The sequence below is a fragment of the Rhinoderma darwinii genome, chromosome 11 (assembly GCF_050947455.1).
Source record: "Rhinoderma darwinii isolate aRhiDar2 chromosome 11, aRhiDar2.hap1, whole genome shotgun sequence".
Taxonomy (NCBI): Eukaryota; Metazoa; Chordata; class Amphibia; order Anura; family Rhinodermatidae; genus Rhinoderma; species Rhinoderma darwinii.
This window is the reverse complement of record NC_134697.1, coordinates 30,698,553-30,724,184: the sequence shown is the minus strand read 5'-3', so window position 1 is coordinate 30,724,184 and position 25,632 is coordinate 30,698,553. Positions and strand designations below refer to the sequence as shown.

The window sequence follows — 25,632 nt, the reverse complement described above, 5'->3', positions numbered from 1 at the left end:
GGGAATCCCTGTGACTTGATCGAGGGCCATACCATATAGGAGCAGACAGCCCAGGGTCCATTGAAGGTATGTCTTAACAACTGCCTGTGTACTATCAGTATATAGATATATGCCAGTACATTAAAGTTTAAACAAAGTAAAAACCTAAAGTAATATTAAATTTTAAAAAATACACATACACACTTTTTTTACAATAAACATTAAAATAAGTCTCAATAAATAAAATATTCACATATTCGGTATTGGCGAGGCCGTAATAACCTGCACAACACTTATTAATGTAAGGCACGAGGTGTGATGAATTTAACCTCCATGTGCTTCACATTAATAGTAATTAACCCCATCATGTACCTACACATTAACCCATTAGGACTGAAAAACATGATGGGGTTAATTACTATTAATGTGAGGAACATTCAAAATTCATCACACCTCGCGCCTCATATCAGAAAATGGAAGTACTTTATTTTTATTTTATTGCTGTTGGCAAAGTATCATTTTGGTATCGAAATCGCAATACTGCACAAAGTATCGGTATCGAAGTCCAAATTCTGGTATCGTGACATCCCTAGTTAGCCGTAATCATCAACAATAACAGAAAAAATGCTGGAAATAGATCACTGTGTGTAATGAATCTATGTAATGAGTTTCATTTTTTTTAATTACCGAAATTAACTTTTTGTTCTAATTCATTGAGGTGTGTGTGATATATATAATTTTTATTTATTTTTCTTTTAAAAGTGGAGCTAAGTAATTCTCCATATGAACGTTGTGAATAAAGTCCAAAGCGGGCCGTACACAAGATAAATATTATTTGAACCTGCTGGCCGGCCAGCATTGGTTAATTATTTTGTGAGTGGGGGCCACCCAGATCTCCTTCTGAAAGCAGAGTGATTGTGCATTGGCTGAGCATGCTAGTTTCTGGTGGAGATATGAAAAAGGAACCCTAAACCTAGAAATTATAAATGTGCACAGGAGGTAAACTTGCTCCCAGCATTTACCTGTCTGCAGGATCTTCATGTTTCCTGCAGAAAACAGAGCTGTTCATTTCCTGCTAATCTGTTCGGTTTTCGGCTGGTGAATGGCTGAGAGGGTGGGGCTTAAAGGGGTTGTCCACCTTCTGATGACCTATCCACCGTATGTCATCGGTGCGGGTCCAACAACTGGACCCCGCACCGATAAGCCGCTCCGGTGGCCTGCGGGCACTGGATGTTGTTGTGCATAATGTTATGTACGGAGCCCGGAAGCAGTTGGCTCCGTACATAGCATTTCCATGGCCGGAGCTAACTGCTTCAGGCTTGTATGTCCGGTGACATACAAGCCGGACATACAGCTGATCTGTACGTGGCCCGTGTGTCGGTCCCCCACAGATCATGTACTAATGACCTATCAAGATGAAACAAAATCGTATCAAAGAAAAGGAGCAGATTAGGAAAGGAAGTGCAAGCATATTTTTTTTTTTTTTTTTTATGTGTCTGCATGTTTTATGTTTACTGTTCCTTTAAGGCAGAAAATGGTTTGTTTCAATAAATTTTCAATCTTTTGAAGACCAACACATTTTTTTTTAAAGCAATATTTACTTGTAGACGAAGATGGAACACTAAACTGCCGTTGTTTGTTACCTGAATTCGGTCAGCAGACCTTATTACGTGTCGCTGAAGCTGCTTTTAGTTTAATTTCGTGTTTGTTTAGCCGTGGCTGATCGCTCTATCCAAGCATTACATCTCAGGCCCATGGATTGCTATTTCAAATGGCTTTTCCTCCGATTCACTAGGAAGATAATAGTTTATTGACCTGTGCTGGATTCTGAGGTTGAAGATGGTATGTGTGACTGAAATGTGTGATTGCTGATTTAATCCGGAGCCTGACTGCAAAGATGCTGACCGTATTCTGATAGACAGCCGATAGGACACAATGTTCGGAGATGTTGATTGCTATTCTGAAGGAGGACTTTGTTTGTCTGACCTTAACGTGTTATTTCATTAGGCTTCAAATATAAAGATTGTATGGTAGATACTGAGCACATCCAAGCAGGGGCAATCACTACTTTCCCCTATAAAAAAAAAAATCTGTGGTACCAGGTGCTCTTTAGATTCTCGGCCCCAATTTTGTTTTCACCCAATAGGTCGAATTTATTTACTTTTGGACTTTTCTCTGGATTGCCGATGTACTGTATAGAGCAGGGGTGCACAACTTTTTTTGGCTCAAAGGCCACATTGTCCGCTTATACCTCTTACAAGGGCAATGATACAACTTTTAAAGGTGCTTAAGTACTAGAGAATCGGTCAGCACTACTCGGACCAGTAGTCCTTCTGGACATTCGGCAGTACACTTCCCACGGTGGTGCAACAGGGGCTGCGGTATAGGTCTAGATAGGTGTCGGGCTTCGTAGGTAAGACCATGTGTAACACAATGCAAGTAGAGAGAAAAAGCTGCACTCACCCGGTCTGATGTGGAAAATTCTTTAATGGTTGTAATTAAGGTGTGGGGGGGGGGGGAGACTAAGACCGTGTCAGGCAACATCCATTTCACGTACAACGCTTTCTAAAGCCCTCCACAACTTAAAGGGTTATCCCCATCTGAGACATATCGACCATATATGGATCAGTCTGATAGATGGGATTCTGGGTCTTCAAATTATTGGGAGAATGGGGATCCCCGGCACTCCAGTGAGAGAGTAATGGTATCCACGCATAAGCATGGTCATCTTCATTTGTTATTTTATAGGAGTTGCTCCCGTTAACTACATAGGAAAGACCTCCATTAATCAAAACCACCTCTGTACCTCACCTTTGTTCCTCTCTGGAGTGCCAGAGAGAACGGCATCGTTGGCTGCAGGTTGTGCACCCCAGAATGCCCGACCTATCACATACTTATTCCCTATCCTATGTCAGTGGTTGGAATAGCCCTTTAACTTGGTGTTTCTTTCTTCTGCATCTTTTCTCCATGTATTATTTGCTTAATAACAATAATTTGGGGAAAACTCTGCTTATGTTTCATCCTTTTAGACCGAATTATGCAGGGACGTATCCAATGAATGGGAAAATGTATTAAGTTCTCTCTCGATGAGTATGAGCTGTAATGTGATATGTTTATATAGTCATGATGGCGGCACTCCAGTTTATGCATAATCTTGATTCGCAATAAAATTCCTGCAGTCCCAAAATGCGAAATAAATACGGCATTGTACCATGGGAATAATATTCCGCAATGCCGATTTCTCAATTTTCTTGCTTTTGTGATTTTTTTTTTTTCCATCTTAGTGGAGATTGAATAAGTGGCTAAAAGGGTGTGTAGAAATTCAAGTACATCGTGCAGAAACAACCCACACGTGGCACACTTTTTCTATTGTGCATTTTGCTGCAGATTTACCTCGGTTTTTGCCCTAGGCATTGTAATGGAGAGATCCACAGTGAAAATCTGCATCGTTTCTTCCAAAGAATGAGCATGCTGCAGATTTGTAAATCCACAGCATACTCTACCATTCATCTGATTTTTATTTCTTCTGCTACTTGTGGATGAGGTTTTGCAGGGCCGGCGTCCGGACCCGGCGAACTTGGGCATGTTCCGGGGTCCCACTAACCCAGGGGGGGGGGGGCCCACTCGGCCGCTAGGTGCTGTCGTCACGGCATCACTCTCAATATATGGACAGTGATGTCGGGAGGAGAGTAGGAGTTCCAGGCAGGGCGCTACATGTGGTTCTGCTCTGGGGAAGCCCCTGACAACACTGTTCATATATGGACAGTGATGTCAGGGGCTTCCCCAGAGCTGGAGTACCAGAGCAGAGCCTTTACTAGCGCTCTGCCTGAGACTTCAGCTCTACTCCAGATATCACTATCCATATATGGACAGTGATTTCAGGAGCAGGAGTTCCAGGCAGAATGCTAGTAGCGCTCTGCCCGGGACTATGGCTCTGGGGTTGCCCCTGACAACACTGTCCATATATGGACAGTGACATCAGGAGCTTCTCCTGAAGCGGAATCCCCAGCAAGAGCGTTGGCAATGCTCTGGCTGGGGATTCCACCCCTAGAGGGAACCCCAAAGGCTACCTACAGGGAGGGGTTGCTGTGTGGCACTACCTGGGGAGGGGTTGCTGTGTGGCACTACCTGGGGAGGGGTTGCTGTGTGGCACTACCTGGGGAGGGGTTGCTGTGTGGCACTACCTGGGGAGGGGTTGCTGTGTGGCACTACCTGGGGAGGGGTTGCTGTGTGGCACTACCTGGGGAGGGGTTGCTGTGTGGCACTACCTACAGAGGGCACTACATTTATGGGGGTACAAACAGGGCCTAACGTCTATATGGGGCACAAAGTGAAGTTTTCTGCCATTTTACTGCTGCTGTGAGTACCTCCGCAAAGGGGCCTACTAAGTCTGTGTTGCCCAAGGGCCCACATAAACCTGGAGCCGGCCCTGGGGTTTTGAAAACATAATCTACAATCTTTGTAGTGAAAATGGCCTAAGGCTTCGTTCACATCTGTGTTGGGGTCCCGTTCTGACGTTCCGTCGGAGGTTTCCGTCAGAACGGGACCCTGAGCTGACACAGACGGAAACCAGAGTCTACTACACTATTGCATCTGGCAAAACGACGGGTCCGGTGCACAACAGACACAAACGGGAACCATGGGCACCGTGTCCGTCACCATTTAAATCAGTGGTGATTGAAACGGAAACCTCTGGTTTCCGTTTGTGTCTGCTCACGGTCCCGTTCTGACGGAAACCCCCGACGGAACGTCATAACGGGACCCCAATGCAGATGTGAACGAAGCCTAAGACATGCTTTAAAACATACCTGCCCATCAATTTCTCTCTGCAGGATGTCTGTAAATGTTAAACCTTTTCAGTCACCAAACAGAATCTCTAGTGTTTGGTGTAAACCAGTAAATAGAAGTTGGGTGGGAGGGATGCAGTTGCAGTTTTTCCCCTGTGCGTCTGCAACTGCATGCTGTGAGGGAGCTGGAGGGTGAGACATCTGAAAAAAGACCCAAAAAATGCAGGTTATTTGAAACAATTATGGCAGCACCAGGTCTAATACACCTCTTCAGATGCCTAAGGGTATGTTCACACGGCCTATTTACGGACGTAAATCGGGCGTTTTTGCCCCGAATTACGCCCAAAAATAGCGCCTCAATAGCGCTGACAAACATCTGCCCATTGAAAGCAATGGGCAGACGTTTGTCTGTTCACACGAGGCGTATATTTACGCGCCGCTGTCAAATGACGGCGCGTAAATAGACGCCCGCGTAGAAGAAGTGACCTGTCACTTCTTTGGCCGTAATTGGAGCCGCTATTCATTGACTCCAATGAATAGCAGCGCTAATTACGGCCGTAATTGACGCGGCGTTCAAGCGCCTGCACATGCCGGTACGGCTGAAATTACGGGGATGTTTTCAGGCTGAAACATCCCCGTAATTTCAGCCGTTACGGACCCCCGCCGTGTGAACATACCCTAAGAAGGAACCGTAAGTTTTTGTTTTATTTTTGGAAGGCCCCATGCACACGAACGTGCTTTTGCGGTCGAAATTCCGCCGAAAATCCATGGGAGAATTGCGGCCCCATTATTTTTTTATGGGCCCATGCACACGTGCATGGCCTAGGAGCCTGAACCGCAGAAAGAACGGACATGCCTTATTACGGCCGCGGTCGGCCAACCCGAAAATCACAGCTGTGCTCATGGCCATGGTCGTGTGAATGAGGCCTGTAGGTACATATTAACTCTACTGTACAAGGGTTTTCAGAGGTAATCCCTACACTGTTACGTCCGTAGCTTTCGCAAGTTTCTATAAGACTATGTTCACGTTATGCACTGAATTCATTCAGCCGAGCGTAGGCATATATACTACATTCCCCGAACAGAGACCAAGACCATCCTTTTGGCCTCCGTCAGAGTGGTATGCATCAGCATTCTTTATTATTTTTTTGTATAGGAAGACCGTTCTTTCCTATACAGTGGGGCTCAAGTATAAAATAAAAAAAGTAGGTGTATGTCACTTTATGGCTATACAGTGTAATGCATCGTGCAATACCTCAGTAACATTTTTCCGTTCTACCTCCCGTTTTTAGATTACTGCTACTTCTATAGTTGTTTTGTGCAGTACTTATTCTGCCAGCTGTTATTTCTATCTTTTGCTTCTTGAATAGCGACATGCATGATATGAAGGTCAGAGGGGACTGAATACTGTAAACTTTGCTGAATGATTGACATCCAATCTTGCTTTAATGCTGGTTATATGACCTTGCAGAGGTCATATTTAAGAGGATAAAATTCTCAAGCTTAAATTCAGTTTGCCATATCGATAAATTGCACAGGATCAGAATGCTGTGATGAATGTGATTTTCAGAATGTTCACAAAGGACAATACAACCTAGTACACGGTATTCTAAAATAGCTCCTTATATTCTTCACAGAAATGTAGGCAGCTTTTTTTTTTTTTTTTTTTTTTTTTTAAATAAAGCATCCAAGGGAGAAAAGCTCAGTAAAATTGGCCATTATTGTACACCTACAACTGTAGTATAATAGAATATTCCAAACAATAGCGCAATCGCTACAAGAGTCCACTAAAAGCTATCTTGCAGATAACCAATAACATGTACAAGTAACTATGCCGTAACAGTATCCAAATAATACCACCACACAATGCCAATAATACCACAATTGAGTGCCCAAATAATAGTCCAATACAGTGCACAAATCTGCCAAAACTGTTCTGGTAGAGAGTTAAAGAAGCACTACATCGAAAAAAGACATTCTTCACAAAAAGTGATCAAGTGAAGTGTATTGTCTTGCCCGCTGCTTTAGTTTATGGGTTGCCACTCCATTCTGGGCTGCCTTGTGGGTCACGTGATCTCCATTCTGACCACCCAAATCCTACAGCGTGTGCTGTAGGCAACAGGGATCAGTCTGTCAATGCAAGTCTTTGACAATTCACTTGCTGTCTATTTATTGTAAGCCGGACTAATGGGAAGTGAAAGGATCTGAGTGACTTTGACAAGGGCCAAATTGTGATGACTAAGACTGGGTCAGAAGGTTTCTAAGGTGGCAGGTCTTGTGGCGTGTTCCCGTTATGCAGTGTTTAGTACCTTCTAAAAGTGGTCCAAGAAGAACTACCAATGAACCAGCGACAGGGACATGGGTGCCCAAGGCTCATTGGTGGGGAGTGAAGGCTAGTCTGTCTGGTCCGATCCCATGGAACAGCTACTGTAGCACAAATTGCTGAAAAAGTTACTGCTGACTATGATAGAAAGGTGTCCGAACACACAGAGCATCTTAGCATGCAGACCAGGTACAAACCTTTCACGACCACAGTATTTCCTAATGGCAGTGGCCTCCTTCAGCAGAATAATGTGCCCTACCGCACTGCAAAAATGATTCACGAATGCTTAGAAGAACATGACAAATAGTTCAAGGTGTTGGTCTCAAAATTCCAAAGTTCTCAATCCGATTGAGCCTCTGTGGGATGTGCTGGAAAAACAAGTCTGATCCATGGAGACCTCACCTCACATCTTACAGGACTTCAAGAAACTCCTTCTTGGCGCCAGGTACCACAGGTGCCTTCAGAGATCTTGAAGAGTCCACGCCTCGATGTGTAATAGCTGTTTTGTCGGCATGAGGGGGACATACACAATATTAGGCTTGTGGTTTTAAAGTTATGGCTGCACAGTGTATAATCTATGTTCCTGCTTCAATTTGCTGCGTATTTGTTTAGAATCCTTTTTAAATCCATATTGTCGGTGTTACATTTTCTTCCACGTTGTTTTTAGTACCAGTTGCTGCAAGTGATGCTTTCTCCATTTGCTTTGTGAAAAGTTGGCATCTGTGTCACATTTGTGATTAGTAACAGATCTGTTTACTCGCAATTGGCTGGTTCCTTCAGTGAATGGCAAAGATCTCGCATTAAGTAGGTGATGAACTTTACCGAGTGATGCACATGAAATAGTAACTGTGCTTGCTTAAAGGTCACTAAGCACTGGAATATTAGAGGAGAAAACTATGATTTATGCCCCCTCCCTTCTATGGTAATCATATAGGCTATTACAGATCATGTGGGGGGGGGGGGGGAATAGTGTAAAATATGTTTTCGATTTGTTACTTTTGAATACTTACTGTAACTTTATCTAGGAAGCTGCACTTCTCATATTTCTTGCTGATGGAGTTGTTCCAATTTTGTGTAAAAAAACATTTGTAGTGCTCACAGATTTATTATAAAAGAATAATTTTGTTGCATTGACGGCTGTCCATGCGCCACTGAATGAAATCTATGCAAGCCAGGAGTTGGTGTAGATTTCTGCTATAATTTACACCAGTCCATATCTGATCGGTGGGGATCCAACTCTAATGCTGTGAACCGCTGCTACAAGTGTGATTTGGCGATTCACAGTACGAGCAGTGACCGGAAAGAAAGGGAAGCAAACGCTGCGGCCCCTGCAAAACAGGTGATCGGGTTCCATGAGTCGGAATCCCAATCGATCAGGTATTGATGGCCTATCCTAAGGATAGGCCATCAATTTCTTTATAACTGGAAAACCCCTCTATAAGAAGCGTGCTCCACTTAATACATTAGCCCCACATTACTCCTGCAGACTTCAACTACGGCTGGCTTCACACGAGCATGATACGTCCGTAATGGACGGAACGTATTTCGGCCGCAAGTCCCGGACCGAACACTCTGCAGGGCAACTGTCCCGTACTGTAATCATGTTTTCAGTACATGACAGTAGTTCCACGGAGAGGCAGGGACTCCTAGCATCATACATAACTATGATGCTAGGAGCCCGGCTCCCTGCAGTGTGTTCGGTCCGGGACTTGCGGTCGAGATACGTTCCGTCCATTACGGACGTAACATGCTCGTGTGAACCCAGCCTAAGACTGGCTTATGAAAAGACAGTCTTCGTAAATCTGATCCTTTTGTGTAGCAAACGAAGGCTTTAACCAGGTGTAAAGTGGATCTGGCACCTAAATATACTGCTTTATCTAAGGGCAACATGTTAGAGGAACTGGTCCATTCTCCTATTGGCCAAAACCGCACAAAAAATATTATGACATTTGGCTAAATGCAGCGATCAAAGACTGGTTAGGTGTATGGTGTATTCATAAGGGGAGCAGTCGCCCTTCTCTCCCTGCACCCTCTTACCAGTGATTGAAGGGCTGTGTGTATACATACAGACAGCAGATGGGGAGGGGGGGGGGCACTTCTCATAAATTCGCTGGACTCAGAACCAAGATTCTGTTGTATTCTTTGCTCACTCTTATTAGCCGAACTGCACAATATTTTTTGCGTGGGTTTTGCGAGAAGGCAAGATTTATCCCCTTAGTCTGTTGACTTCACATAGGGCAGCATATTTAGGTGATAAATCCACTTTAACATTTTGTTCGTTTTAACTTAAATTTCTCCAATTCTCTTGTCTGGTGAACATTAATGCACTATATTTGCATATTATCCGGATCTCTTATTCCTATAATTTGATAAAATATAAGGTCTTAAATCTCCTTTTTTTTTTTTTAATAAAGATTGTTTACCTTTTGTCTTCTAGGATCGGAATAGGCCCTATGAGTCTTTTAACTTGCACTCTTTGGAGAATTCATTAATGGATATGATTAGGACTGATCATGAACCTCTAAAAGGTAAGGGCTCCCTTTTGAGTGTACATGCTTGTCTTGTACTGTACTTTTCTTTCAGATGTAGAATATACACCATGTTTATCTGATCTGTGCTGTATCGGGCACTATAGCTGAAGGACTTTTTGTCTTTTTTCATTGTCTAAGGCCTCATGCACACGGTCGTGCCCGTAATCGATTGTGGGCACGGCCGGCCGCCCACGGGCCGCGCGCCGCTTTTTCGTGCCCTGCTCCCATACAGAGTATGGGAGCCTGGCGCGCAAGTTCCGAAAAGTAGGACATACTCCATATTTCCTGGCAGAGTTCTACGGCACGGACACCTTTCCGTAGCGCTACGGAAAGGTGTCCGCGGCCAATAGAACCGGGTGGGTCCATAATTGTGTACCGTATTGCGGTGCACAATTAGTTTTTCCACGGTCGTGGGCATGGGGCCTTAGAAGGTATAGTCCATACTTCACACCGGTATAATGATTAGTCTGGGGTTGAAATAATGCTGTACTAGAATGTCATTATCCCATGCTGTTAGATGTATTAACCATTAATTTCAAAGTAATACCCCTCTTGTATTCCTAAACAGAAGAGATCCCTAACCTTTTGTACCTTATGAGCCAAATTCAACAAAAACATGAGTTAGTAAATATGGAGGCACAAACACAAAATTGCAAATATTTAAAGAAAAATATTTCAGTGATATTTGACACTGGGGCGTTAGGATATGTATACCATATTGTACTCCTATGCCGCCGCTACTACTACTACTCCTATGCAGCCGCACAATCCCTGCCTCGTCCATCATGTTCCATATTCTACTGCTGGGAACACTAGCCTACACAGGGTAAATATAGAAAACCTGAAACTTCTCCCAAAAAATGGATACGTTAGTGAAGAATCTGGGACGATCAGACACAATGTCGCTGGCACATGTATTCATGGCGGTGGAAGAGGTGAAATAAGAAAAAATAAAGAAAATGTTAACGTCTTGTTTTTTGCGGGACAAGTTGTATTTTTTAATAGCACCATTTTGGGGTATATAGAAATTTTTTTTTTTTTTTTCCATTACCCCCCCCCCCCCAAAAAAGTTAAACATTTTGCCACTCCTTTTCTTTTTTTTTTTTGTGTCTTAGATTCACGCCGTTTGCTGTGTGGTTTAAATAACATAATAACTTTATTCAGTAGGTCATTACGATTCTGGCACTAGCAGGCATCCACTACAGGCAGACCCGGGGGCCTTTGTTAGGACCCTGGCTGCCATAGAAGCCATCGACACCCTGCGATTGCAATTGCAGGGCGAAAGTGAGGTGAGAGAGGGAGCACCCTCCCTCCGAAACCACTTGGATGCAGCGCTAGCTATTGAGCGCCGCATCTAAGTGGGTTAAATGGGTGAGGTCGATGTTGAAATCGATCCCACCCGTTAGTGCAGGTGTCTGACTGTCTTTAGATCGCCCAACACCCGCTTTAACCGGCACAGGACACCCATGCCGGGCTTATGTCACAGCGCCGTGAATGCAAGTAGCAGCCGGGGGCAATCCCCATAAATCGAATCATGATAGACAAATATATTCCACATATCAAAAAAAGAAAGAGGGGGGGGGGGGAAGGTAGGAGAATGAGGGTCAAGAGTCTTCTAGGCAAAATGAATTTGAGAGATCATCCCAAGATATCTGAGCCAAACTTGAAGGAAGAGCTCCTCCTTATCTGAGACCATACAGTGTAACCCGTCATTGACCATAATCCAATTCAGTTTAGTCTTAACCAGATGAAGAGGAATCACAGGGCTCTTCCAGGCTGTAGCTGTAGCAATTTTGGCTGTCAGGAGAAGAAAGGATACAAATTTATGTGAGGCTTTAGACAATCTAGGGACGGTCTCATTAAGTAATTCCTGTGACGGGGACAGTTTCAAGTTAATCTGAGTTATAGAATATAACATTTATTATTATTTTTAAACAGCATGCTTGTTACCTCCGGCTGCCATCCATTTACCCATAGCCATATATGTTGCTATCACTTTAACATTACTAATGCTGTCTTGGCGTTTAAAGAGCTTGAAAGCGGAAGACCTCCTAGTGTCCTAAACAACTTTTCTGGGCAATCGGAGCACTTTTGATTTGTGATATATTTTTTTCTGAACAAATATGACGGCCGGTTTGATAGAATAATGTCTTTAAAGTGATTCTAATATATATATATCTTGGGTTGATGGGGGTGGAGGTAAGGTATCGTTGCCAAAAATCTCATGATACCACCTGTGCTTTAACCTAAAATGTGTGTGGGTTTAGCTAATTGTGTGAGGCCATTATGTGTTCTGTTTCCTTCCCCTTACTTCAGTGTTCACTTATAGTACATAGTTAGCAGTAAATGTACACGTTTTTGTTTGCTTCCAAAGGCTGAAACCTGTTCTGATCCAAGTGACACCAGTACCCAGCTCATTAAGGTTATCAGAGCGTCAATGTTGAAACTGGATCAAGGTTTTCAGCCTCTAGATGTAAATGTAAACTAGAATGTTTCTATCCACTGATTGCAAGCAGAGATCTTGGAGATGGAAAGGAATTAAAAAGCTGTATATTAGAAAGCTGCATAACTTACTGTGACCAAGCGTTAGATACGAAGAGACTTAAAACAAAAACTAATTTAAGAAGAATCTTAATACTGAAAACTGCTCCTGCGAATGGTTTCCATAAGCATCAATCGGCACATAGATGAGGACCGCAACCAACTATGTATACGTTGTAAAATATCATTCAAAGGTGAACCTAACCTTAAATTTGCAAAACCATTACTGGTGCCAAATACAGATTTGTGCATTTCACTTAACTCTCCTGGCACACACTCTGCCCCAATTAAATTGGTGGTTTCATCCTTTTATTTGGTCCCTTCTGGTTGATAATGTGTCCTGGCCCGGCTCCTAAAGACAAACCGGACAGTGCAGGGCAGAAATATTACCAATTACCAGGCAGCTGTAATACCTATTCAGCCTGGACATGAAAGGAACTTGGAGTGGGTGATTGAGTAACTGAACTGCCAGTTAGTGGTTTCTCAGACTGTTATCTCCATCCGTATTGATGGGAAGGGATTTAATTTGGGAAGGTGACGTGTTCCTCTTGCGTATAGAGCTCGATGGGAGGGATATAGCTTGGGATGTGGAATAGCACAGCCTCTGATCTTCTATAAAAAGAGAAAAAAAAAAAGCTTAAAGAAATGCAAAATGTGACTAACTTAAACCCAAAAAAAATTCCGTAAAAAGTATATGAATTTCTGAACATACACCGTCCATACAGATAGCTGAACTTGCACCATCTGGCTAAAGCAGCGGACATGTGACTTGGGAAGGAGATCTCATTGTTACGCTTTCATCCTCTTCGTGTGCTTTTTAAGCCGACACTCCTATAACTCATATGCACTACTGGTCATTCAACAAATGTCTACTGAATGCTGTTATGATGTTTTTGGCTGTTCGATGATTTTTTTTTTTGCTCATTGGGGCGGGCCAGAATTTATGTATGGCCCATGTGTATGGCTAGTGTCGTCTGGCCAATTTTAAGACATTTAAGAGGTCCTGTCAGCTCTCCTGACACGTCTGTTTTAGTGAATACTTGTGTTCCCCATAAAAAATCACAATTATGGAGCATCTTTTCGTAGAACTCTGCGATGTGCCTTTCCTCGGTTAGTCCTCCTAAAAATGTAATGAATAAATAGACCACATGGGTGTTACCATTCCCGTTGTCAAAGGGGTGTGTCCCCACGGTCTTAGACTGATTCTGTCCAATCCGTGCTCAGAGTATGGATGCACCGCCAACTAAAAGCGCCCAGTTAATTTATTCATAAATTCCTAAGAGGAATAACAGAACTTTACTTTGTAATGTTACTCTAAGAAAAGATGCTACAGAATTGTTTTATAGGGAATACAAGTATTTACTAAACGGGCATGTCAGGAGAGGTGACCGGTCCTCTTTTTAATTCACTGCATGCAGCATAGAGCTGCACAATTTGTAGGGTATGCTGCAGCTTTTTTATGCCTCATGCACACGAAACGTGTGTGGCAGCCGGGCCCCGTCCGTGATCCGTGGAAAGTTAGGACATGTCCTATCTTTCCACGTATCGTAAAGTCGCGTCCGTTTTTACAGACTCTATTCACCCGCTTAAGTGACTGGCTCTGTGAAAACTATCGAGTGCCAATCGGAGGCCGTGAAAAACGGCCTGAGTGGCACTGTCGTGTGCAACTGCACTGACACTTTATATGCCTAGTAATTTTTTACTTCTGTAGAGCCTGACTGGACTTCCTCTGCCTCTATTAAATGCAGAGGAAGCAGTTTTCAACGTAGCTTAATGGACAGGCTTGACTTGCATACATTTGGGCTAAAAACTGACATTCAGATACTCCTACAGCTAGAAGGGAAGGATCTATTCTTCAATAATTCATTACCCTTGTACATTATCCGTAATGTTCATGTTAATCTTTACTTAAGAGTATAACGTGAACGAATAAATGTATGGTTTTGAATTGCGGGCCTTGTATTGGAGTAGCACCAACTCATTAGTATGAGCACGTTCTTAAAACACAGTAAAGTTTACCTTGGTGATGTCATAACTTTCCTAGTGCCCAACTTCTATAGCGAATAGCGGCCTCCACCACCTTACATGAACAGCGTACAGTCAAGATCAGCGGGATTCCTAGAGTAACTGTACTTTCGAGTAAGGTATCTTGTGTAGTTGACACTTGAAACTTGCTTTTTTTTATTTATTTTTTTTCTCCTCCAGCTGACCGTCCTGTATCTGGAAAAAAAAATAAAAAAAAGTATAAAAATAGCACGACAGGAGCAGGTGACAAATGTCACACAGGCTACACCTGGCACCGTGACCTGTACAGAAACTCAAATCTCCAGATGACACACTATCGGTCTATTTTTGAACTAGTTAAACTGCAGTAATAAGAATATATAAGTTTGACATAACTCTTGCGAAATTTATATTTGTGACTACGAACATGTAAATTAATAGACATTAAACTGCTGTAAAGAGTATTTCCTAGGAATTTTTTATTTTATTTTTTTTTGTTCGGCTGTCTGAAACCTGACTTTTGACAAATATTCCTAACCGTTTTTGATAAAATCTCTTTAATATAAGCTTCTGAATTGATTTATTTTTTCACAGACTTGTTGGAACCTGTGCGCTACAAAAAGAATATAAATATATATACAATTTTTTATTTTTATTTTACAGCTCGAATGGGGATTAATTTTCATCACCCAGCAACCGATAACATAATGGCACTTAACAGTAAGTTTCTGATTATTTTTCTGTTCAATACCTACTTGCTCCCAGTTTAAAATTACTGTACACCATATTTCGATAAATGCTGTGAAACTTCTTTGAGATGACCACCCAAAAAAAAGGAACTATAGAGAATGCTAATACAGTACACAAAAAGCTAAAACTCACACTCCTAAATTCATAACATTGATGTCCTCGTTTGCATATAGTTTACAGTATTGTATTCCTTGATTCCTCCCTGTACCTAGTCTTGTAAGTTGTGTAATATGTAAACTCCTATTCAGACAGTATATGGCAGTGGACAAAAATATGGTTGTCACTGCATCGGAGAAAGATGTAAAAATATTTGGTGCAAGCCTCAGAGGGACCCAATCAAAAGTTCCACAGCAGGTATCTACAGACAAAATAGAGACAAGGCAGCACTTCCAAAATACTTAGGGATTTATTCACCCACCAGTTCGACATTTCAGTCCAGTCGGATCTTTCTCAAGCATGGTCTCTTGTGTTGCTTCCCAGTTTACCCTACCAAAGCCTTGTAGAGCATTATGGGAGTTTTAGTTTAATAGCTGGAGAGACACCAGTTGATGATCACTGTACAGTATCCTTCTTGGTTTCAAGCATGGCTATACCCCCACCTCCACCCTCAGGATAACCCCTTTCTTCTTGTCTGTCTTGAGGATTACTCCTCCATCAGCTTCTCAGTACCCGGCATGGCCTCCTCTTCAGTTCCTAGCATAGCCTCCCCTCCCAACCTCATTCTACTTAGCATGGCTAACTTGTTTCTTCTGGGGAGATTTCACTGTACATTCACTTGAATGAGCGAAGACTGCGATACTACGGCGTTTGACAGTATGGAGCAGCGCTCGCATGAATGCAGAGGCACCTTCAAAACAGCTAGTTGGCGGGGGTGCCAAGAGTCAGACCCCCACCGATCGATTGTTTGTTGTCTTATCCTGAGAAAAGGCCATCAATTTTATCCCTTTGGAAAACTTTTTTTTAAGCCAGATTAAGGGTGTCTGCATTCTGAAGATTTCACATATGTATTCCAGGGTTGCCAGTTTTTAGGTCGTTCTCCATGGTGTTCACTCTCATGTTTTTGTAAATGCACTTTTTTTGTTTTGGTTTTTAACCTTCTTATTAGTTTCGCCTTAAATTCGTTCTATATTAGTATAGTCAACTGGACTACAGTAGCATATACCTGAACTACTGGTCAACAGACTGTATAGGGTTGAGCATGAGGAAGGCTGGATTCAAGTATTTGGGGTGTTGTCTTAATTGCTGTGCTTTAGATATGACGTACACAGAAATGTAATCATTTTCCAGATAACCTTAGGGTGAAGGGTAAACACTTATTCCTCACCACATAAGTCTACTTGGCTCTGTCAACTCTACTTATCATTAGGGATATTAACATTTTAAATATCCGTCGCCACGCGGCCTTTTAGACACAATTGTATGGCCATTAACTCTCACGTGGGTGTGGTTTTCATCCTCCTGCGGCTGCCACTATTTGTGTCAACGCTCTTTATATGTTAAAAATGATGGAGAAATTACTGTAGTCTTTAGGAAACGGGCAAAAAATTCAGGAGCCAGTTTGACATTTTTAGTGGTCAACAACAAGAACTTTTTACAGATATCCGTATAAAACTACCCAAAACGTAAAGGCCTATTTACGTTGGGCAATTTTTGTTACAATTTGCTCATTTCTGATTATTGGCTATTGTCAATTACGTATAAGATCAAGGATAAAACTATTGTAAATTGTTGCTATTCATCGATCGTACACCTGTAAAAATCATTGGTATTGGTGGCACGATCAGTAAATGTAAATGCATTTGTATTTACATAGGGCAATGCTGCCTATAATATGGCTCTCTCATTGACTGCGAGGATCATACTCATGGAAATGTCTGTCAGATCCTTAGCCATGATTGTTCGCCGCTGGTTTGAAGAATTGTGGTGTGTAAACGGGCATTTAGGTTCCAGCAGTAAATGTTAAGGGACTTTGGCTAACAAGCCCCAGGGATTTCTCCAGCCCAGTTAGAAATGGCACATTGCATGTTCAGTCTAAGGTCCTATAGGTGCACTCACGGCCGTATTTTGGATCTATGTTGTACCGATCTGTAATACTGTACCTCTATGTGCTTCTAATTTTATACTGAAATGCACTGAGGTTGTTGTGTTTTTTTAAGTTCAAATAAATATGAAATCCATGAAAAAAAAAATTGCATGCCTTCTTATACAAACTGGTCTGTAATGTAGACCTGTAGGACTCCATGTGCCACTATACAGCGTTCACATGACCAATGTAGGCGCTGTAGTGATTTGTTTTTTTGTTTTTTTTTTGAATCAAAAGATGTCTTAAAAAGCAAAGCTTGGGGGTATTTAATTCGGGTTTAACTTTTAAATAGAGATTTGTCTGAGTGATTGAGATAGATATATATATATATATATAGAATTTTATTTTATTTTTTATAGTGTTATGTATAGAGCATTTAATTTGTGGACAGAGAAGGGTTTTCTTCTGGTTGTAAGCGTATGCTTTAGGTCTTTGAAGTGTTATCGTAATAATTCAGCATTCTGCATTTTTACCATTTTCACTGTTGGCTGCTTTATTGTGATAAGCTCCAGCTATGTTTTATTTCTTTTTTTCTTTTTTTTTTTTTGCCTCCAAGTCCCATAGGACAGCTACGTTTCTGTTCTTTTATCTTTATAGAATGTACCTTTCACAAGTCGTTTTCTTTTTTAGAAACGTGCTCAAAATAAATTCTTTGTCATTTTTTTTTTTTTTCACCCTGGACTTTTGTTCTAATAGTGGAGATATATGTGCACTTTCTAAACGCAGCAGAAGGTTTTTCTATTGATGCTCTTTCTGGAGCTGCAATGAATATGGACAGTTTAATGGAAGCCTCATTTTACGTGTTCATCAAACATTGCAGCGAATATTGCTGTAATTATTTCACATAGCCGAGTTTCCATACGTAATATTCCCGTTCCATTTACAGTATCCCAACATGTTTAGAATAGCGGTTATGGGTCTTCGGAGAACCTGCACTTGTGGATTACATTACATAACTAGCTATTCCTGAAAGGGTGTACAAGTCTTACAACGTTATTGCATATTGAAATGTCACCTTTTCAGCCCAGTGATGCTCCCGTCCACACTCTGCGCAGGTAATTGCGTCATCGCTTCATTCAAGTGTATGGTGCTGTTTTTTTTCAGTTCCCTGCACAGTGGGTTTACGGGAGCGCCAATATGCAGGAGCCACAATGCTTAACTAGTGCTGCAGACCCTTCAGTCTGAGGATTGGCAGTCAACCTCTACTATTACCAAGTGATGGTCTATCCTAGCAATACGCCGTTGTTTCTAATAGTGGAAAAGCCCCCTTAATACTCAAAACTCTTTCTTTACATTTGGGCAAGACCTCAAACTATTAGGATCCCCTGTTGGAGACTGTATTGAGAAGTGGCTGTGCATGTGAGTGGATCTCCATTAAAGTCCATGGGAGTTAAGAAAACAGCAGCGCGATAGATGGGGACACCTAACTCCTCCTGGATAAACCATTTTTTTTAATTTTTTTTGTGGCTCCGACACAGGCTTTCATAAAACAGCCCATGTCTGCTGATGTGCTGACTGTTCCACGCTGCTTCTTTACCCTGTTATCCCTTGTAAAGAGAACATGTTAATATAATGTGCGCAGGACCCTAGTGTTTTCATTCCCTGCAAGGTTCAGACATACACAAAGCGGAGTTCACATAGTCCTGGCGTCTCCCCCTTATAGCTCGATGAGGTTCTAATGTAATGCTCAGAGGGATATATAGAAATGAGCTTTGGTCATTGTGTGCCAAGAAAACATTCCCCACACCATTGCTTTACCTCAACCAGCCTAAACTGTTGACACCTGACATAAAGGGTTCATCAATTTCAAAATCGGCATAAAAAAACCTTTTGTGTGAACTGCCCCTTACATAGCAATGGCACTCTAACTGGTCTTCTGCTGTTATAGCTCATCCGTACTAAATGACGATGAGCTGTGTGTTCGGAAATATTAGTTGGATCACCAGCATTATATTCGACTGCAATTTGCTTGACTGTGCCACGCCTGTTCGTCAGAACGATTCTTGACATTCTCCTTTCATCGACCTAATTGTTTTTTTTTTTGTTTTTTTATTTGTCAAAAAATATTTCCCAATACAAAACTCATTCAGTAAGATCATTTCACATGTGAATTAAACACATTACATATAATAAAAAACCTTTTTTCCCCTCCCCTCCTAAGACATCACTAAAAGATACCGCGACTATCCTTTTTTCTTTTTTTTTTTTTGTGGGTGGGTGCTGCACCTGCCAGTCCACCCATATTTAAATGAGTGACGACCCCTCTAAAAGATACCGCGACTATCCTTTTTTTCTTTTTTTTTTTTTGTGGGTGGGTGCTGCACCTGCCAGTCCACCCATATTTAAATGAGTGACGACCCCTCTAAAAGATACAGCGACTACCCTTTTTTTTTTTTGGGGGGGCGGTTGGGTGCTGCACCTGCCAATCTCACCTCAGGTGGACGCCTCTAACTTGCTCTGAAATGTATAACTTCAAATCTTCCTGCCGAAAAGCCGCTGCCCAATAAGAATAGACACCGCTTACCTCACTCAGATTCTAGAAGAATCCAGTGCTTTTCCCTAGCAACATACCTGTCCAATAAACTCAGAGGTAAGCACCACAAAACTCCCTATAGAAAGGGGGGGAAGGAATAAACCATGTTAATATGGGCACCGTGATCCCATGTGGCCCCAAGGTTGAGGGGTCCTGTTGCCTAACATTGTAATGTGGATTCACACTGAAACTGATCCTTGGAAAACTTGCACTCTTGATTTTACGCTGCACTCCGAGGTCACGTGTCTAGTTTCCATATGGGACGCTCCGATCGTGAAAGAGCGGGTGTCTCTATTAAAGTGGCCATTCAATATTACAATATGGTAACCATAAAATAGTGGAACTGAAGGCATATGTACAAAAGAGGCAGCGCATGTGGCTGCTATAGGGTCTTGTCCCCATTTTAATGGGTGGTGGTGAGAACCTGCACATGGATGTGGTGCTGCAATGTTGGCAAACAAGGAGGTAGGAAAATGTACTTGGGTCATGAAAATGGGATTTGGACACTAGGACCTCTTATCGTGGGTGTTGTCGGGTCAAGAAGCATCAAAAAGGGACTAATTGTTCTCTGTTATAAGGCCGCCCTATCCTTTTATATACGCCACTGTGTTGAAGAACAAATTGTGTAGGAGACTCTACTGCAGCGATAAGCAATGCTCACAAAACCGCAACAGATCTAGTCCTGTAATATCAAAGCCGTATATCATCATTCAGGACAAGGATATCCGTGTTTATATTGTGTGTTAATTTTCCCACCTTTTCCTCTGTTTTCATGCAGCCAGGAGCTATGGTCGGAGACGAGGTAAATACACTGACGCTTGTTTGGGTATTTTGCTTGTCAAAATCTCCGGGTGGGGGGGGTGGGAAATCAACGATACCCAATAATCATTTACAAATTTTGTGATTTTTATTTCTTCTCCCTTTAAATCAAATTACTTTGATGATCTTAAGGTGATTTTCAACTTTTCTCTGTTGGCTTGATTAAATATTTAATTGTATTTTTCTACTTTGAATCTTCGCATCCTCACACAGTCACGGCTGCATGTGGACGAAACCATGTTCATATGCAAGGGGGTCAATAGCCGCATGATTTTGCCAGCCAAGTCGTGTGGTCACTAGCCACTGCATGTGGGCATAGTTTGGTCTTCGTGCGGCTGCCGCAGTCTTAGGGTATGTGCACACACACTAATTACGTCCGTAGTTTACGGACGTATTTCGGCCGCAAGTACCGGACCGAACACATTGCAGGGAGCCGGGCTCCTAGCATCATACTTATGTACGACTCTAGGAGTCCCTGCCTCGCTGCAGGACAACTGTCCCGTACTGTAATCATGTTTTCAGTACGGGACAGTTGTCCTGCAGCGAGGCAGGGACTCCTAGCGTCGTACATAAGTATGATGCTAGGAGCCCGGCTCCCTGCACTGTGTTCGGTCCGGTACTTGCGGCCGAAATACGTCCGTCAATTACAGACGTAATTAGTGTGTGTGCACATACCCTTACATTGCACTCTCAGGCTGGGTTTCACATGTCGTGGTCGAAATGCAATTTTTTTACCACAATTTTTGAAAATAATGGCAAAATGGCGTGGGTTTTTCTGATAATTGCGTCAAATAACGCATTTTGACTGCGACTTAAAAACACAGCCTTATGGGAATAACTTTTGACCTTGAGTATTTCTGTAATGATCTAACCCTTTTGGCTGTGCATTAATTGCTTATTAAAGAAGTGTTCCAGTTTCAGCAAGTAAAGCTTAGGCTTTGTTCACATCTGCGTTAGAGACTCCGTTAGGGGCCTGCATCACAGATCTGGTCAAAAAATGCTAGACAAAATGCTGCGCTATTTTGTCCAGTAAAACGACTGACGCCATGGTGGAAACACGACGAAACCCACTAAAGTCCATGTGTTTTGTCAGGTGGCGATGGTGTCTGTCATACAGCGGCTACGTTGCTTCCGGTATTTTGATTGCTCTGGTTCTACGACGGAGCAGGGCAACGGAAAGCACCGAAACGCAGATGTGTACGAGGCCTTATTTATATTACAGTATAATGTAAAGTTATGCAACTTTCTGGATCAACTCCTCACAGTTTTCAACATCTCTGCTTAGGCCCTGTTCACATCTTGCATCAGAGGAGTAGAACAAGGGAATGCCCGACGCAACGCTTCCGTTTCAACATGGACACCACCAGTGGCAGACGGAACCGATTTGACTTCAATGGGTCCTGTCGGCTTTCAGTCAGGGTGTCCGTGGTTTTACCATGCTCGCTATAGTTTCCGGTAATTTCTGCCAGATCTGCGACGGAGGCCCCTAACGGAGCCTCCAACGCAGATGTTAACGGTCCTACTCTTCTTCCTTCATGTTTATTTACAAGGGCTATAAATCTGTCCTGACACGGCTCGTTACAAGACACCACTCTTATAAGGCTGTGTTCACACATTGTGCTTTATTTGCGGCAAAATGGTGTGGTTTTGCAATGATTTCCAAATATGACTGCAAAAAACGTAAATTGACTGTAAAGTGTGGACACAGCCCAATTGTACAAAGCCGTACACCAGGACAGATTTTCAACCTCTAGATGTAAACGATGAAAATTCCTATTGAAGGAATTAAAAACCGAAACTATATTGGAAAATTGCGTAACTTGTCGCTTTACTCGCTGAACCCATAATGCCTATTTAACCATTGGTTTGAAAGAAAAAAAGCGAATTAAACCTAAATCCATGCACATTTCTCTTCCATTTTTTTAGTTTTATGTACATTGTACTTATGTGTTATTTTTTGTGTTGGTTTTTGGAATAAATAGACATCGACAATATTTGTATGGGTATACTTGTTTCTCTATAGCGTGTAGTACAATCACAACTGAGCTCAAGTAGATTTTTAGAAAAAAGGCACGATGGGCCTCATGTATCGACTCTGAGGATTTGTCTTACTGGCCATACCAACCAATCAGAATCCTCACTTTTATTATTTTAATATGCTTTTATGATATGTGAAGCTATCAATAAATCCATACACGGGGGAATTTATCGATTGTTCTACTCGTAGAAAAGTTGTAAACGCATCATATGTCGGAATTTGTGCAAGAAAATTGGGACTTTTGATCTGTTTCCGACACTCTCAGCACTTTTTATTTTATTTTAAAGTAGGTGGAGCTTAGGGAATGGAGTCGTGCCACCCCTGTGCTGACACATTTATTATAATTTACACCACAAACTGAAATCCATTATAGGGGAAATCCTACACCAGCACTGGCGCACGGACAGAAGATGATGCGACAAAATGTGCGCCCCTCTTAATAAATTAGCCGTATCTTACTCATGTGGGCTTCATACAAAGACTGGCGTATGAAACGCCAGTCCTAGTAAATTTACCCCTCAGTCTATACATCTTTGCCCTACTATTAATAATATTATTTACCAGTCTAGCGGCCTTCCACCCTTCGTTCACTGAATGGCATTTGTGAATGCCCATTACATTAGACGTGTATGGCCAGCCTTGGTGGTAATAGGAATTGCTTGAAATTGGGATGATGAAAAAGTATTGTTCCGTTCATGTTGTTGCTATTATTATTATTTTTTTATTATTCTTATTATAGTTTTTAATGATTCATTTTTTATTTGTTTGTACATCCAAGTGTTTTCTCTGAGAATCCATTGCTTTGAGGATTCCCAAAAATAACAGGACAAGTTATTACTGAGTAATGTTTTATGCAAGTGGTAATTAAAAATCTAGTTCTAAATGTATCATATTGTAAGTTTTTGTAGAATGATCTACAGCATTAGTTGGATTGTTGACAATTGTTGCAATAACGGTTAAGAACACAATAAAATGGATTTATAAATGGATTGTAAATTAATTAGATTTTAGTTGGTAGTGCAAAGATTTGGGGTACTGGGCCCTTTTGGGATGATGGCTTACATATAGATGATCAAAAGTAACTGACTGGGCACCACTTAAAGGGGTTGTCTCCTAAAGATAACCACTTTTTGCAATTGAAGCCAGGTATCCGATCAGATGATCGTCGCGGGTCCATCTTCAGAAACACAACGATCAGCTGTTAACGTTGGAGGAAGCTGCAGCTGCTTAAGGGGAAATGTAGTATTACAAGGGCAGGCCGGTACTGCCGGAGACTCTTTGTTCGCAGATTTCCGGTTTGGCTTATAAAGGGGGAAGGTCCCTGATAGGGCGTTTTGGAAAGGGTTGTCTTAGTGAGAACCCCCTTATTTTGAAAAATGTACCGTTTTAACTTACTAATAATTTGCCACTCTTAAATCCATTACATATCTAAAGATAAGCTATATAGTCTATTGACATTTACTGATGAGCTCACAATCCTGCTGAAAGCTACTTAGAATCCGTCAGCACGGTGCTGACTGATACACTCCTATCTGCTTAGATGAGCTCTTATAAATCTGTGGGCTCTGGGAGGAGTATCTTACAAAGATGACTTGCACTATATTGTAAAGCACACTCTTCTTTATTGATACTGAACAAGCAGGGGCTGATATTCGATGCAAGGTCAGAGATACGACAAAATCATCAGAACTCTGAATGCACTTCTCTGACCATGGAAGGTTGGATGTAACTCAAAATCGGTAAAATACAAGTAAGGCTCTGTTCACATCTGCGTTGGGGTCCCGTTCTGATGTTCCGTCTGAGCTTTCTGTCAGAACGGGATCCTGAACAGACACAAACTGACACGAACGGAAAGCAGTTCTGACAGATCCGGTGCCCATGGTTTCCGTTTGTCTCTGTTGTGCACCAAATCCTTCGTTTTGCCGGAAGCAATAGCGTAGTTAGTTAAGGCTCCAATAAGTCAGGAAATAAAAAAATATGCAGTTGTACAGGCGGAACATTTCTTCTGTTTTCAAGAGGCAAATTATCAAAACCCTAAAATTAGGGAACCGGGAAGGGGAGGGCCAAAACATATCTGCTGGAAGTGAGGGTGCCCGTATTATACCAGAACAATACTTTCCTAGCAAAATTCCCCAAACTGCAAAGGTGCGGAGTTTGGACCAAAAGGGGGATAAGTAAAGGCACCCTTTATCAGTGAGACACTGGCCTGTGCAGAAAGGATTGTGTCACAGCGTAACACACATCTATGGATTGTGTTTTTTAACCCCCATTATTATACCACCTGACTATGCCCCTTATGTACTCTGCCCAGCTTACATGTACCCCCACATTATAAACTGGAGTATTACTGGTATTTCAAACAAAACTACTACCAAGCAAAATCCACGTTACAAAAGCCAAATTGCGCTCCCTCCGCTCTGAAGCCTACACTGTGCCCAAATAGCAGTTTACTTCCACATATATGGCATCGCCATACCCGGGAGAACCCTTTTAACAATTTTTGGGGTGTGTGTCTCCAGTGGCACAAGCTGGGCACGACATATTTGCCACTGAAATGGCATATGTAGGGAAAAATGAAAATTTTTACTTTGCACCATCCACAGCGCAATCATTTATGGAAAAGACCTGTGGGGTGAAAAATCTCACTACAGCCCTTAATAAATGCCTACAGGGGAGTAGTTTCTAAAATGGGGTCACTTCTCAGGGGTTTATTTTATTCACATCAGAGCCTCTGCAATTGTGAACCAATACTTTGTAAAACGCCAAATTAGGCCTCAATTTTACATGGTACGCTTTCACTCCTGAGCCTGGTCGAATGTATAGGATATAGGATGTTTCTAAAACCGGGAAACAAAGCATAATATTTAGAGTTGTCTAGTTATGGTGGCACAAGCTGGGCACCACATAATTGGCATATCTATGGAAAAAAAATCCCAATTTCACTCAGCAACATCGAGTGCATTCTAATTTCTGCAAAACACCTGTGGGGTTAACATGCTCACTACACCCCTAGGTGAATACCTTGAGGGGTGCAGTTTCCAAAATGAGGTCACTTCTGGGGGGTTTCCACTGTTTTGGTCCCACAGAGGCTTTGCAAATGCGACATGTTTCTAATATATAAGGCCTTAAAAGCTACTTCACAACTGAACTGGCCCCTGTAAAAATAGCCTTTTGAAATATTTTCTTGAAAATGTGAGAAATTGCTGCTAAAGTTCTAAGCCTTGTAATATCCTAAAAAAAAAAA

At 42.0% G+C, this 25,632-nt stretch overlaps 1 protein-coding gene across 8 annotated transcripts in view; it reads left to right on the top strand.

The window, feature by feature from the left end:
• Window positions 1-25,632, top strand: part of CPEB3 (cytoplasmic polyadenylation element binding protein 3) — a 94,344-nt gene that overhangs the window by 38,813 nt on the left and 29,899 nt on the right. For 5 of the 8 annotated variants that reach the window (XM_075840997.1, XM_075841001.1, XM_075840995.1 and 2 more), the window contains 3 exons: window positions 9,527-9,617; window positions 14,829-14,885; window positions 20,310-20,333. In XM_075840997.1, coding sequence (XP_075697112.1) covers window positions 9,527-9,617; window positions 14,829-14,885; window positions 20,310-20,333 — 172 coding nt within the window. The remainder of the gene's footprint in view (window positions 1-9,526; window positions 9,618-14,828; window positions 14,886-20,309; window positions 20,334-25,632) is intronic. The other 3 variants (XM_075840998.1, XM_075841000.1, XM_075840996.1) reach the window with 1 other exon arrangement.